The following is a 14,305-nucleotide window of genomic DNA, read 5'->3' on the forward strand; positions in this document are numbered from 1 at the left end:
AAAAAACCCCACAGCTACATACTACATAAATAAATAATAGCAAAGTATTCATCTTCAGACTAGACAAAAACCATGACTAGACTCTCCATGCCTTAAATGCTTAACTGATTTCCAACTTCCAGCACCTAACGCAGGCTTTCCTGCTCTTCTCGCCAAACTGGACACTGGGAACCTGGAGCTACTTTGCAGTACAGACCTGTTGGTGAAGCAGTCATAATTTGACATCAACATTCAAACAAAAAAAATCACAACAAATTTCAAAACAGACTGCATTCATTTACAGTTGAAGAATTAAATTAATAAAAAGGATTACATTACACTAAAAAGACTCCATCTGCACTGTCAGTTTTCCCAGAGACATACATGATTTAAGCAAATTTCTGGATCTAGGTCTGAAATAATATCCAATTCTCCAAAACAGAACCACATGTTCTACCTCCTCAAGTACACAGTGCAGTTTGGTACCATGCTGGGCTTCCTACTGCCTAAGCCATGCCTTGCTCTCTGATCTCAATACCACCGTTCTGTAGATCTTCAAATTCTTTGACATTTTCCATCCCCATATCATTTCTGTCCACACCCTTACGTTTCTGTTTTTCTTTGCTCCAGAACCATAGTGGGAAGCAGTCACAGTGAAGGAGAGGATAAGAACTGGGACATTCTTTCCCCAGCATCCTTCAACTTAACTCAAAAAGCTGCAGTGCCCCAGTTTCCTTCCTGCTATGATTCATATCCCACTGACTGCAGGTTAGCCTAAACTACAAATTTTGTTCCTCTCAAGACAAAACCACCTAAACACCATAGGAAACACCTGTGCAGTTTGGATTCCTAGAAGACAGTCTCTGCAGGTTCCATGTAGCATATAGGCTTATTGCAGTGAAGTATCACTAGACACTTCCTGGGCACTCCGAAAGGTCAGTCTTATGTGCCCACTCATCAATGCAGAAGAAAATGTTTTTAAAATTCTCATGTAAAAGAGGAAGACCTTTTTCCTTCAAGGTATCAGGATCAGCCTCTCCCCTAGAATTTCTTCCTGTATGTCCCCAGTGGCAACGCATGAAGAACCTGGCATTTTCAATATTGCAAATTCACACTGGATGACATGCACATCAGCCAGTTTAAACATTTATGACTCTCCACTTAAGTACATTTTTTGATATGTCAGTCTTGCTGCCTCACTGACTTTTTTTTTTTTTAAAGAGAGAAGATTCACAAGGATTTGGAAGAGAAGACTATTAGTGTCTGCAAGCGCTGTACAAAGAGCTCTTCTGTTCTCTGCCAATACACAACTACCATCAGACTTGACTACGTTCTAGTTCCACTCTGATGGCCAAACGAGATTTTGTTTTCAGTTTCTGTATCATTGGTATTTCCCAAGTTGAGAACTGAATTCCTTAACTGCTTATTTATAACAGGATAGCAAAGTTTTATATACCAAAATATCTGCAGCATCATACTCCAATTTCTTTAGAAAACACAGTTAAGTAATTGATCTTGAGCTTGAGAAGCTACATTAAAATTCAAATAAAGAAGTATATTATCTGGGGAAAAACAAACAAACCCCAAGGAGCTGTCAGCATAAATCCACCAACCTCGCCTGGTTGTCATTTTAAGGACACAAACACAACTTTGTTGCTTTGGTTCATTTCCCTTAAATTTCATGAATTGCCACGAATTTGTTTAATCTCTCTTCATAGCTAATGACACCATCTCTAATGTACCACTTTACTCAGAACAGCATAAAATACACCAGTGGTTCTTCAATCTTTGTCATTCACCACTGTTTTCTCTCCATCATGTAATTACCATCTCAGTTTGCTCTCTCAACATAAAGCAACACACGCCTAGACAACAAAATAGAAGGCTATGATGAGCACCAGTCTCTTGGAGGCAACCTTCTTGCCACAAGCCAAAGGCACCAGCATTTCAGTAAATGTGTGGAGGTTAGTAAGATGTCATTCAGGTTAGCAAGCAGAAGTGCATGACAGCAAGCTGTTGCAACTCCAGTGTAAAAAAGGGTGCGTACCCATTTTTCCTGCAAAGGAAGCAAATAAACTGTGGAATCAACAGCAGCATTCAAAATGCTCTTGGCTTCACAGGGAGATTGATTTACAGCAACCACCACCACCTCACTTTCTGCCCAAAGCTCCCTCCATACACTGTAGTTGCTAGAAGTAACACTTGAAACTGCTGTCAGGGGAAGGACTGGAGAAAAACTGAGTTTGTTTACTTGGGGCCATTAACTCTATTTTGCCTCTAGACATTTCAGTTTCCCCAGGTCACAGGAAATCTGCTATTCCTAAAAGCAACAGTGAAGGGATTTCTGTATTAATTTTTTTAAAGAAGGCACCTGGGAAAGCTACAGTGTGTCAGGGTAGGAGTGCACAGCTCAAAATGCAGGGCACAGGATCAAAACCAATAAAAAACAGCTACTTTATAAACTAACAGCATTATGCTAAGCTGGGAAGCAATACATGTAACCTTTCATCTCTCAGTCAGAATTTCTGATGCAGCTACATCAGGTGACAGTCTTACTGGTTTTCTTACCCGCTCAGCCATCTGTAAATCTGTGTCCATGTCACATCATCATTATTAAAGGATATGGCAAAGAGAACAAGAACCAGAGAGAAGCAAACACTAAACTCTAATCTTGAGAGCACAAAAAAACTCCTTAGTCTTTACAGACAAAAACCATATTTTAGTGTTAAAAGAATTTCAGGTTCTCACGTTGTCTAAATAGCTTCTTCCACCTATGGAGAAGCCTCAATGAAAGAACAGTGAGTGCCTGGAATTCAGTGGACAAACACTACCAGACAGCTTTGTGCTTTACTGAGACAAAATCTGTGAGTTAAATTTAGACTGATGACTTCTGCAGGCACTCCGATGTTTCTGCTTTAAGTTTTCTAGAAATTGCAAATTAGAACTTGGCAGACTTTAAATTGACCCAGCATGTTTCTTCTGGAATCCAAATCATATTCTGTCCTATTACTCTGCAAAACTGTTAAGAAAAAAAATCATGCTTTTCAACACATGGTTTCAGACAACTGACAGAGACATTCCATTTATTTTTGTGCTGAGAAAAAAGCCACAGGTACAATGTTTTTTCTTCTTCAAAAGTCACTATGAAAACTAACAGAGGAATCAAAGTTAGCTCCATGGCAGCATAAGCAGTTTGCTGAATAACACGACTTACGTAACTGTATCAATTCAAATATGGCTACGGTAATTTTTTTCCGTTTACCATGGGAAAAATACACTGCACTTGGAAACTCTGATATCATTCTTAAATACCAGAAATAGATACTTAGCAGAGCATGCAGGTGTCACCAAGCTGTTTTGTGGATGCAGCTGGCAATCCTTGCAAATTTATTTGCAATCTTTGAATGGTAGCAGAGATACTGTGTTTTTTTTGTTAGTTTTTTTTTGGTTGGTTGGTTTTTTTTGCAATACCATGAAGAGTTGATTGAATGAAAAAGCTCAGAGGTTACAAACTAAAGAAATACAGGTCGTTACTTCTCCATCTACTGGTAAACAGACAGTACTACCCAGTGTCCCACTGCTAACCTATAGGGTATTGTAATACTCAGATCAACTTAACAGCAAAGACTAAAATGTCATAAGCTCTTCCCTTTTGTTTGCAGTATGAAGTTTCAGTGCTTTTATCACAGAGAGCAAAACACTATCAGACCGAGCTGTACACACCAGAGTTTCACAGCACTTTTATAAACATTACTTTTCTAATCCCTACGATAGGAATACATTTGATAGTTTCCATTTAGAAGAGACCCCATCCATCAAAGTCTAAAGTGAATTTCCTAATATCATAGTAAATCCATGGTAAGACTTGGAAAATAAATTAATTTTCCATTTATCATACACATTAAGTTGCAGAATATGCCACCGCCCTCACCTCTCAGCTTTTACTTAGACTTTTTTAGTTTAATTTTAACAGACTGCTGTTGGCTGCTTCTGCTATTCCATTTCGTAGGACCAGAGCCATCCTTCAAAGGCCAACTTGGCAAAAAGTCACAGTAAATGCTTGACAACAATTACCTGTAGACTTATGAGATTCACATTAGCAAATTCTGTATCTGAGTATGGTGTGATTAAACTCAATAATCTAATTCAGAATGTGTCCTATTTTCAGACGTTAGATTTTTTTAACCACTCTTTGGAAAGTCAGACGGACACGGACCCAGAGACCTTGTGTCTTCTGAAAACGAGCACAGTGGAGTCCTTCTTTTGTTAGTCAGCACGAGGCACAGAGTCTATTCTCGGGAAGAATAGAAGCCAGAGAAATGAGAACATTTCAGGACAATAGTAAGGGACCTGTGCCATTCTGGAAGGTAAGGAGAAGCCACACAGCAACACTGTGCAAAAGCAGTCCGCTCCTTAGCATCGAGCTCCTTTCTCTGGGAACCAAGTTCTAGCATATTGTTTTGGCTTTGAATGTTGAATTTCAGGCATACTCCACAATTTGGCGTCCAAGTCAGTATTAACATTAGACACAACCACAGAGGAACTCCTTGTCATTCAAGAGCCATTGTCCTGCTTTCTCACTGAGCTCCAAAAGATGTCCTCTGATAACTGCAAATATGTAGAACTTTTCCAGTTCTAGGGTGTTTAACTCTTAGATTTTCAGTTATTGCTTATAAATGCTGCTTCTTCTGAGAATGGACAAACATTTATGGCTTCACTGCATAAGCCCTCCAAAAATAACTTGATAGTCAGTAGTTAAAACCTATCAGTGTATCATGTTTATTTCTCAGATCTGTTACCAACTAACATAGAAACTCTGCCAAAGATGAAACTTCTAAGAATTTTTTCACTATTGACTCCTGCTCTTAAAGGCTCTCCAAATTCCCCTTCCAGCACCACTGCTGGGAAAAGGAGGGGGGAAAAAAAAACAACTGTTTTTTGTTTTTTGGCTTTTTTTTTTTTTTTTTAAATAATTACTGGCCTGTTTTTGTTACCTGGAAAACCACATGTGAAGTTGATGCACTGACAGGCAACTGCTTTTCAACACATGGAAGCATTTGGTCATTGAATTTTTTCTTCAATGGTTTCTTCAAGATTCTGATGCCAATTTACGTTCAAAAATAGCAATAGATGACATAGAAATATCACCTAGTAGGATAGTCCCCTATTCCAGGGGCATGAGTGAGATTTTTGAGCTCACAGCACCATCTCTCAATGCAGTTTTCCTTGACCAAAAGTGTCATATCCTCTCCCTCAAGTCTCCCTTATCTGGGATAGAAAACAAAGTGAGAAGAAAATGATGTGTGCATTTAAAGACCAAGAGACACACTGAGACCCACTAGACAAGAAAAAATGTAACTTCTCAAAAGGCATTCAAGCACTGTAAGTTAACTCAAAACAATTCCAAACAACTAATTGGCAGGCTACATTCCAGAATAAAATTGCGAGCATGTTTGCACTGGGTCTTGCTAGGAGACACTTCTCTGCCATGAACCTCTGGATGGTTTCATGAAGTTTTTTTTCCCCTCTTAGAAAGATTCACTGAAAACTCAGCATGCACAAAGTAAAACAAGAGGTTAATCGAGATAAATGACACAGAAATTGGATAGTTGCCTCCTTTAGAACAATAAAGCAATCATGTCCCATAGATATAAATAATTGTTCTAAAAACTCCAATCTGCACAATTGCAAAACCACCGACTACTCAGTTGGGAAAGAGTGATTGAAAGTAGCTTATTAATTACCAGTTAATTGCAGAGGGAATAAGCACTTTTTCAAGAAGTGCATTATTGAGATAATAGAGACACAGAATATGATGTGAGGTTTTACCCCACCACCAGACCCACTGCTCCCAGTCCCAGAACAGTGACAGCTGGTTCACCGTGAAGCATCCACAATTTGACAGAAACAATGCAGGACTGTCAAAACCTCCCGTAATGAACTGCAGTGGTACACTGTGAACTCTGCACATAAGGTCTTCTCTCCTGTACTGCAGAGAAACAGAGTGCTCCAAGAGCTTCTCTCTCTTCTCCCCAAATAGCAGGCTGTACAGCTGCCCTGTTCCATCGCTGCTGTGCTGACTGTCTGCAAGCTGCTCCTGTGCTGCAGTGCTGGACAGCCACAGCCCAGCAGGGGAAGCGGTTTGGAGCTCCTGCAGCTCACTAGAGGAGCACAGCAGGTGGCCTGGCCCCACCAGCTCTGCCCCACATTCTGCCACCCCATCCTCCAACCTCCCATTCCTGACACGTGAAGATGACAGCAAGCTTTTGCAACCACATGACAGTCTTAAGAGAGATTTTTCTTTCCCAACAAGAGTAGCCAAAAAGCACTTTTAAAAAATCTTTTCCACACCACCAACCTTCTCTTTAAACGCTTCTGTAAAGAACACTACAGTCCTTTCACAGCATAAAGAATGACAGTTTTCTGATCTTCTCCAAAATCCTGAAGTATGAAGAAAACTACATTTTGTGGGTAATATGCATGCAGTCAACCAACTACACACACATAGTTTTTACAGGAAATATTCTGAGCTTTGTAAACACGAGGAGCACAAATGGAAACAGAACAAGGAAAAGAAAAGAGGGGAAGTACAACAAATCCCTGCACTCCTCAGCTCTCGGCCAAAATTCAGTCTTCTATGTACTGAGCATGAGACTTGCTAGTGTATGTACTGTGCAGTGAGGGTAAAGAGACTCATTGAGACACAGCACACCTGCTAAAATTGGCAGTAAAATCAGTCAACTCCTGCAAATCAGTAGTGCCCAGTGCAAACAGAAAGCAAGTCTTCATTTCTCTGGCACAAGATTATGGCAAGTATCACATACAGATCAAACATTTATGAACAAAAGTAAAGAACCCAGTCAAGGCATTTACATTAAAATAAAGATTACATTTCACTCTGTGGGAAAAAAACAACCAGTAAGTGTACCAGAGTCCTAAGCTCAGATGAGCTCTCCTCAAGCAGTTCTTCCTAGGAAAAACAGCATGGAGACAGCCTGAGCCAACTACACCCACTGCAGAAGAACCAGGATGATTTCAGGCATTGCAATAACTGCTGCAGCATCCATAGTAAAGGGATACACAGAATAAGGAGTGAACTTTTGACAGTTTCATCCGGACTTCACCCACCTATGGGCAACTCACTGATCCAAATCAACTCAACTCTGTATTTGAGTGTTTCTACTCTGAATCCTTTCCTGCCTTAACATTCTTTCAGTACACATGCTCTCCACCAAATATCATTAAACTTGACAGAGTCAGAGAAAGTTTTGTAGACATAATGCTGGAAGGACGACCAACATCATCCTGTAAGGAAGAGACCGGTGGCACCTTTGCACAGTACTGCTGCAACTTCTCACCAAGGATGGAATGCTGTTATGACAATGCTGTGTTTGTGCTGCATTACTAAAAGCACATTTGGAAACATCTCAACAGAAACCAAAACAGAGGTATGTTACTACCCAACTACACAGGAAAAGATTCATCTGTAACATGCAGTCAGTTTAACAATTGCAGATTCCACATTAAAGAGCACAAAATGTTCCACCTATGCACTAGTTAAGTCTGACTAAGAACTGCAGCTTACTGAGCAACGCTCAAAGCAGGCCGTACTGTTCCCCTTGTAAGAATCTCCTTTAGTAAGTCACAGTTCCTCAACAGCTGTAGCTTTATCAGTAGTTCTGTTCAAGCCCTCTCTGCAAGTTTTCTCAGCTCTGCTATCCTATTTTGTTTCTCGCTGAAACTGAACATGAAGCTCAGGCTCCAGACCCATAGCAAGAAATTGAACAACAGAACTTTGTTCATTTGTTTATGAAACAACCAGGTCGTCTCCAATTTCAGGTTCTTCAGTCTTCTGGTTAGGGTGGAAACAGCATAACGTGGTCCAAATTTAGGAGCATTCAGTTTTTAATCAGAGACCTGCTCGAGATGCACGCTGCCTTTTACTGTAATTACCTCAAATAGCGGCATCACTATTTAGACAGCAACAGATTCTTTTCTCTAAAACACACAGTACTGTGAAATCTAAAATGGAAGAGTATCACACTCATTAGCTGTTACAGCATAAGCATGCAAAGAATTATTCTAAATCAAATTTATGCCTTAGCAGGATAGTTTTGAAAGGAACAGTCCAGTCCCAGTCAGTCATCTTCAAGAACAAAAAAATGTAAAATGTATTTAGAGGCTACAGTGTCAGGATTAGCATAATTTACTAGGACTGAAAATTCAAACAAACTTTTTAAATTTGGTTGAAATACTCGAGTTTCAAGAGGTTCTTATGCACTTTCAAGGTGGGAGTAGTGATTCTTTTCCTTTACACAAATTTAGACTACTGTGTTCTCTTTTCAGCCTCCTGGCCATCTGTAGAGATAGGGAGGTGTGTGCAGATGTGGGCTCAGAGCAGAATGAGCTACTTGTCTCAGTTCGTATTTTTGGCAGCCACCAATTTCACCCTCACCCACCAGAAGCAGAGCAGTTATCAGCCTTGTCTTCAACCCCTTTTCTAAGTATCTGCCTTTCTTCCTGGCTTTGCTAGAACACTTGTCACCATATTTGCCCAAATACATTAATTAGTGGCTTTAAGCTAACAGTTTTTGCAATGGAAACATTTCAGGTCTTTAAAGAGGGAAAAGACTGAGATTGAAAGTGGAAGAGGAGTAGATGTCCATGTTCTCTAAGATCATACCATATACATTTGACAAATAACTCCAGAAGATATCAGAGATTACATCTGAAATCTCATTTCTCTATCCAGTGATGTCCTAAGTCTTCATAGGGCAACTAAGATGAGTTCAACTTCCTTTGCTTTAGTTAGGATCCAGCTGTTTGCTCCAACAGGGACTTAGGTAGGACTTCAGTCTAGATTAATTAAAGAAATACTGGAGGAAACTTCCATTCTCACTGCGCTTGTTTTTCAGGAAAGGAACTGGGGCCATAAGAAATTTCTTCTCTCAGTTCATTTCAAGGTACAGAGTTGAACAACTGACATTCACCTACAGTATTTCTAACTTTAATTAACAGGATACCACGTAAAAGTTTCTAAAGCTTTACCCATTTCAACAATGACAACTAAATTCAGTGGGGTGCCTCACGCTGCCTGGTATCCAATGCCCTACAACAGATAGCAACATTTTTGATGTCTCCTTCAAGATCAACTCTGTGACTCAACAAAATCCAGTGCTAATGATCCTTCCCCCTAAAAAAAATAATAATTCCTAGTATTGGCACCAGTAGGATACATCACTTCACAGTGAAGTCTCACCAGACAAGAGCAGCAGCACTGCGTGCCCATGAAGATCCTGATCCCAAGCCTCACGTCTCATCTTCTATGACTGTTTTGCTACAGCTCATTTCTAGAAACAGGCAATACTTGTTCCCAAACCAGCTCCACATAGCTTCATGCTCACTTCTATCCCTTAATGCTTTTCCGGGAAGGCAGACGCTGCCAGCTGAGAACTATGATTAGGGAAAGACTCTGTTTAGGGTTATAGACAACTGAATTAACACTGGCTTGGGAGAAACACTTCCATGTGTAACATGGTATTTGTACCTCAGAGGATACTTAAGGACACCTCAGGGCCCAACGCTTTAAACACTACGCTAATACTCAGATTTGCTGTGCTACAAGTCAAACAAGAAATGCATTTAATGAAAGTGTCTCCCCTCCCAAGAATAAAAGGAAGGAGAGAAATAAAGGCCTTCCAAATCAGCTTGCTCTTTGCTGCTCCTCCTGTGGGGTGGTGAATAAGGGGCAACGGCGGTTCCTCACCACTGAGTTTGTTTGCTGTTAAGTCAAACAGCCAGTTCAGCTTCAGTCATTGCTTCACTTCTAACTATATCAGGAGGCATAGGGTCTAAAACCTTAATGGATTCTGTTTTCTAAGATTTCTCCAGGTTCTGTGACATCTCATGATTACCCACTAATGACAGTGTTGTTCTCAATCAGATATTCAAACATTTAATTTTTCAATAAAGTCAATTTAAAGTAAATAGGCAGTAAGAATGTGAAGTAGCAAAATTTAATTTAATGTGCTAGCCAGACATGGCCAAATTTATTTTTAAGGATACAATTAAGAGTAATTTAATTCCCTTATGCAGATATTACATAGAAGAGAAACACTGCCATAAAAAGAATTTACTACTGTTGGTACACAAACCTTACGACAGATAAATTAGGGTCTAGTAACAAAATGTAAAGTATATGCTGTTTTATGTCAATCACAAGCAGCGTTTTGGGGCTATTCAATAGTTTGCCAAGCCACAGTATAAGAGAACTGCTTTAAATCAACCCATGCAACAGGATCACTTCCCACAGTCCAAGAGATCTCCTAAAATAGTTAGCAAATGGATTTCATAAGATGATTCCTCTTCAACATCCACCAACACCTTCACTTTGCCAGCATATTAAGAAAGCATTTTACTATGAAAAGAGAAAAGTTCTGCATAGCTGTGGAAAAATTCCATGAAGTGAAACAATGAGGGCATGGCTTCTAATAATCCATGGCCTTTACTACTTGAGAAACCAATCAGCAAATGTGCAGATGGCCCAGTAACAGAGCAGCTCCGGTTGGCTGCACAGAAAATCCACACATAGGATTAGTCTCAATTCTTGGTTTTAGCTGGCAGAGGGCAGACACAGCAGTCCAGTACCATGCTTTACATACCTTTCAGTAGCAGCAGAACAAACCACATGCTCTGAATTTTTTCTTATATTTCCCCTATAACTAGCACCTTGCCTACATTCCAGTACTGCATAGGAAATTAACAGGAAGGTCAGAATATGCATTGCAAAGCAAAACTGTGAATATGGGGCAACAGACCAACATGGAGTGGGGTCCAAGAATTCTCAGTCCTCCTTCATTCCATGACACTTAAAGGTCCAGAAACATAAGGTCATCTTGCTACAAAATAAAGTTTTAAAAAAAAGTGCAAGTGGTTTAACTTACTCATATAATTAGTAACAATTCCTACACACACTTTTTCTTAAAGAGACATAAATTTAGAGTTATTCAAAGAAGTGGAGCAGGAACATGATCTGTGTGTGAGCTGACACAGTGCACCACTCTCTGCATTTTCTGTCGTCACTGCTCCGTGAATGGCTCACACATAAGAATGAAAAACTTCACAAGTGCCAAGAAGTGCAGAAGAACAACTGAAAAAATATTGTCTTTGGTCTTGTCATTTTCATTATCCACTGCTTTAAATAGAAATAGAAGCAATGTTTTCAGGTAGGGCATCTTAGGCTTTTCTTTCCAGAAACTTTGTACAACAAAATTATATTTGTCACATGCATACTTCAAGTACAACATCTGTACTAAAACAATTATTTTCTTAGAAATGTTTGAGATTTGCCCTTTTCTGCTATTTAAATCTGTAATTGTAATGTTCATGTTACTCTTAACAGGATTTTTCCCTTTAATTTCATGGCTGCTGCATATATAGCAGTAAAATAACCTTCACTTGCCAATACTGCTCATTTTATAGGAAATCCAGGACACTCCATCAGCCAAGCTTTCCTCACGCATATGTTGTTAGATCAGAAAAGCCTTCTCTCCCTGACCTCAATACAAACTAAGTTACAGAGATGTGATGCTGAAGTCCTCTGTTGGCATGGCTACACTTGTCTTAAGCCCTAACTCACCAACAGCTGCCAGTTAGCATAGCAGGGCACAGACAGAAGCGCAGCACTCTCACTTCCCTAGCACCTCCCTCAGACAGCCAGGACTGCTCCTCGCAGTTGCCCCAGGGATGCTCCCTCATCCAGCCCAGGCAGTACAAATACTCAAACTGCCACCTTCTTACAGTTTTTTTTTTTTACATCTAGAAGTGCCAGCATGTCTATGTGCATTACCCACAACCAAGGACAAGACTCTGAAAACTTTACCAGTGTTTTAACAGATATATTTAATACCAATCACAGTGGTTTTTTCCACACATAAGCTTGTTAACCAGCCAGGGCATCTCCCCCTCCCTTCTTTCCAGCCATGGACATGCTCTTCAAAGAGCTCTATTTACATGCCAAGTTACAAAGTTCAGCTGCTTCCAGAGCGACATGGAAAAAGCACAGCTTTTATGATTCTACAGTGAGGCTTTTTCACAACACGAAGCAGCCTGGACTAGTTTCTTTTCTCCCACAGCCTTCTTCCCTCCGCACCTCAACAGGATTCACTTCATAGATGAGAGACAGCTTAAAAGAAAAAAAATCTGCCAAGACAGATCCTTGAAGAACACCAAAAGGCTTCCAAAGAAGAGAGCTCTACAACCTTAAGCATCACTGTTACTGAATGAACATTCAAGGAAAATACTGCTTACAAGCTAGAAACTGGGGTTCCCAAGATCTGCACATCCACCACAATTTAAACTGCTTCACAAACACATACAGAAGGCATGCCTTCTGCCCTCTGCTCTCATTGCTCTGCTCCTCTTTTCCCAATGGTTTTCTATACAGCTGCTCAGCTAACTTCAGACCCTGCTTTAAGAATAAAGATCTGCACACATGGTGCCGATCTTCTGCAATCACCTTCCATTTGCCTACACTTTCTTCTTAGTTTCTTCTGAACCTTTGGTATGAAACCAATTGCATCTGCAGTGCCATCTCAGAGGAGAAGCCTTGAGACTGGATTCAGTCACTTGCTCACTGGGGTTCCCCCAACACACAAGGATTTCTAGAAAAAACTTCCCTCAAGTTCCTCAAGAAATTCAGTCTTGGATTCCTTCTTTGCATTTAAGCTCCTGAACCCTCTGGAGCAAGAACTGGTGCTTCATCAGCATCCTTTTTGTGGAGAGACAATATTGTCAGTAGTTCAATAATAATGATTCATGTGGAAGAACAGCCCCCCCCCCCCATTTATTTGTTTATTTTTAATTTACAAACAGGCATAAAAATTCTGCAAGGACAAAAGATTCTACAAGGAATGTAAGAACAAGCACTGGACTTGCACTATCAATGACAAGATAATGAGAAGCAGAAAACTGAAAATATTAAAACCATACCATTAGCAATCCATACCCACTCTTTTCCCCATTCCTCCCTTCTGCACCAACGTGAAGCAGAGAAAAACTGGAAAGTTCCAGAGAGAAAAAAAAAAAAAGATAAAAAAGACACATCCTAAACACAACCAAGAACGTAGCACAGGTTACAGGCAGCCCCGGCTGCTCTCACGGCCTTCCTCTCCCTCCCCAAACCTGCAGGAGTAACTGCAACCCATCCTTTCTAATGGTTCATCTCAGAGGCAGCCTGTCCACCTTTTGGGGGAACGCAGAGAGGCCGTGAGCAACCACCACGCACACACAAAGCAGTACACCAACAGTCCCTACAGACACGTCAGGCCTTCCTCCCGTCCCATCCCAAAAAGCTTTTCCCTGTTACGTACCAAAGGCCTCCCCTGCACGTCTCCATCTCCCTTCCTTCCTGCCAACACCAGGCCCTCCCTGCCTCCTCCACTGCTTCCTCTGGGTGCTCCAAAAACGGTTACTGCATTCTCAAAAAGAAAATCCACTAAGACCAGTTCTTCAGGGAGCCCTGCCTTCTCCGTTCTTTCCAAATTACTCCACACGAATGAAGGAGAGGATTTTAATTTTCTGTTTCTTTGTCCCCAGAGCACACAGCCACATTTCTTACAAGAGATGTGGAACACCTGACAGCAACAACATCCACCCAAGTCTTGCACCACGTTAGCTGCACTTCTTTACAGGAGGCGTAAAAATTCTATTTTAAACTTTACAGAAGAAGTCAAAGGGCGGCAGTAGGCAGCCGAGAGCCCGGCGCGGGCAGGACTGCTCCATTTCACGCCCGATTCCAGCGCTCCATTCGGTGCCATCGGGCGCAGCTCTCGGCGCAGGACATTTTCTTACTTTCCGCAAATCACACAGCGCCATTTGCAGGGGCGTGTAAATAAATAATGCCATTTCGCCAGGTAACGCGCGTTTCTACTTCAATTCGAAACTCAGGACCCCGCTCGTCCTCCCGGCTCGCTCACCGCCATAGGATCCATCGGCTTCGCGATCCTCGGAGCGCAGCCGGCGACCGGGGACGCAAACCGCGAACCGACGGCGCTCGGCTCCGCACGGCGGGCAGCGGAGCAGGGGCCAACTTCGCGGAGGACCCCCGGCACCCGCCCGGCACCTGCCCGCCGCCGGCCCGCCTCCTCCGCCTCTCCGTCCCCGTCCGAAGACGCTTCCGCTCCGCCGCCCGTCCGCGCCCGGCCCCGGCCGCCCCGCACCTGCGCCTGCCGCCAGGTACGGCCGCGCCTCGGTGAGCGGAACCCCCAACGGCCGCCGCGCGCCGCGACCCTCCGCGCGCACCGCCGTCCCCCCGCCCCGCGCCGCC

General features: G+C 41.8%; 2 protein-coding genes and 1 long non-coding RNA gene across 24 annotated transcripts in view; 2 read left to right on the forward strand and 1 right to left on the reverse strand.

Annotated features, from left to right (window-relative positions):
- Window positions 1-10,784, forward strand: part of LOC116217297 (uncharacterized) — a 67,190-nt gene extending 56,406 nt beyond the window's left edge. For both annotated transcript variants that reach the window (XR_014887296.1, XR_014887297.1), the window contains exon 5: window positions 1,201-10,784. This is a non-coding gene — a long non-coding RNA (uncharacterized LOC116217297). The remainder of the gene's footprint in view (window positions 1-1,200) is intronic.
- STRBP (spermatid perinuclear RNA binding protein) overlaps window positions 1-14,305 on the reverse strand; it is a 63,039-nt gene that overhangs the window by 48,123 nt on the left and 611 nt on the right. The window contains exon 1 of one of the 13 annotated variants that reach the window (XM_085239418.1): window positions 14,199-14,219. The exons of 11 other annotated variants lie outside the window; for them this stretch is intronic. The gene's annotated coding sequence lies outside the window, so the exon portion shown is untranslated. Of the gene's footprint in view, window positions 1-13,955; window positions 14,094-14,198; window positions 14,220-14,305 lie in introns of those variants that run through there. One more of the 13 variants, XM_085239416.1, reaches the window with a different exon arrangement.
- Window positions 11,900-14,305, forward strand: part of CRB2 (crumbs cell polarity complex component 2) — a 69,101-nt gene continuing 66,695 nt past the window's right edge. For 3 of the 9 annotated variants that reach the window (XR_014887290.1, XR_014887291.1, XM_085239391.1), the window contains exon 1: window positions 12,819-14,214. Coding sequence is in view for 4 of the 9 variants with exons in the window: in XM_085239391.1 (XP_085095517.1) it covers window positions 13,878-14,214 (337 nt within the window). In the remaining 5 variants the exon portion in view is untranslated. Of the gene's footprint in view, window positions 14,215-14,305 lie in introns of all 9 variants that reach the window. The other 6 variants (XM_085239393.1, XM_085239394.1, XR_014887292.1 and 3 more) reach the window with 4 other exon arrangements.

Source organism: Meleagris gallopavo, chromosome 19 (genome assembly GCF_905368555.1).
Source record: "Meleagris gallopavo chromosome 19, MGAL_WU_HG_1.1, whole genome shotgun sequence".
Taxonomy (NCBI): domain Eukaryota; kingdom Metazoa; phylum Chordata; class Aves; order Galliformes; family Phasianidae; genus Meleagris; species Meleagris gallopavo.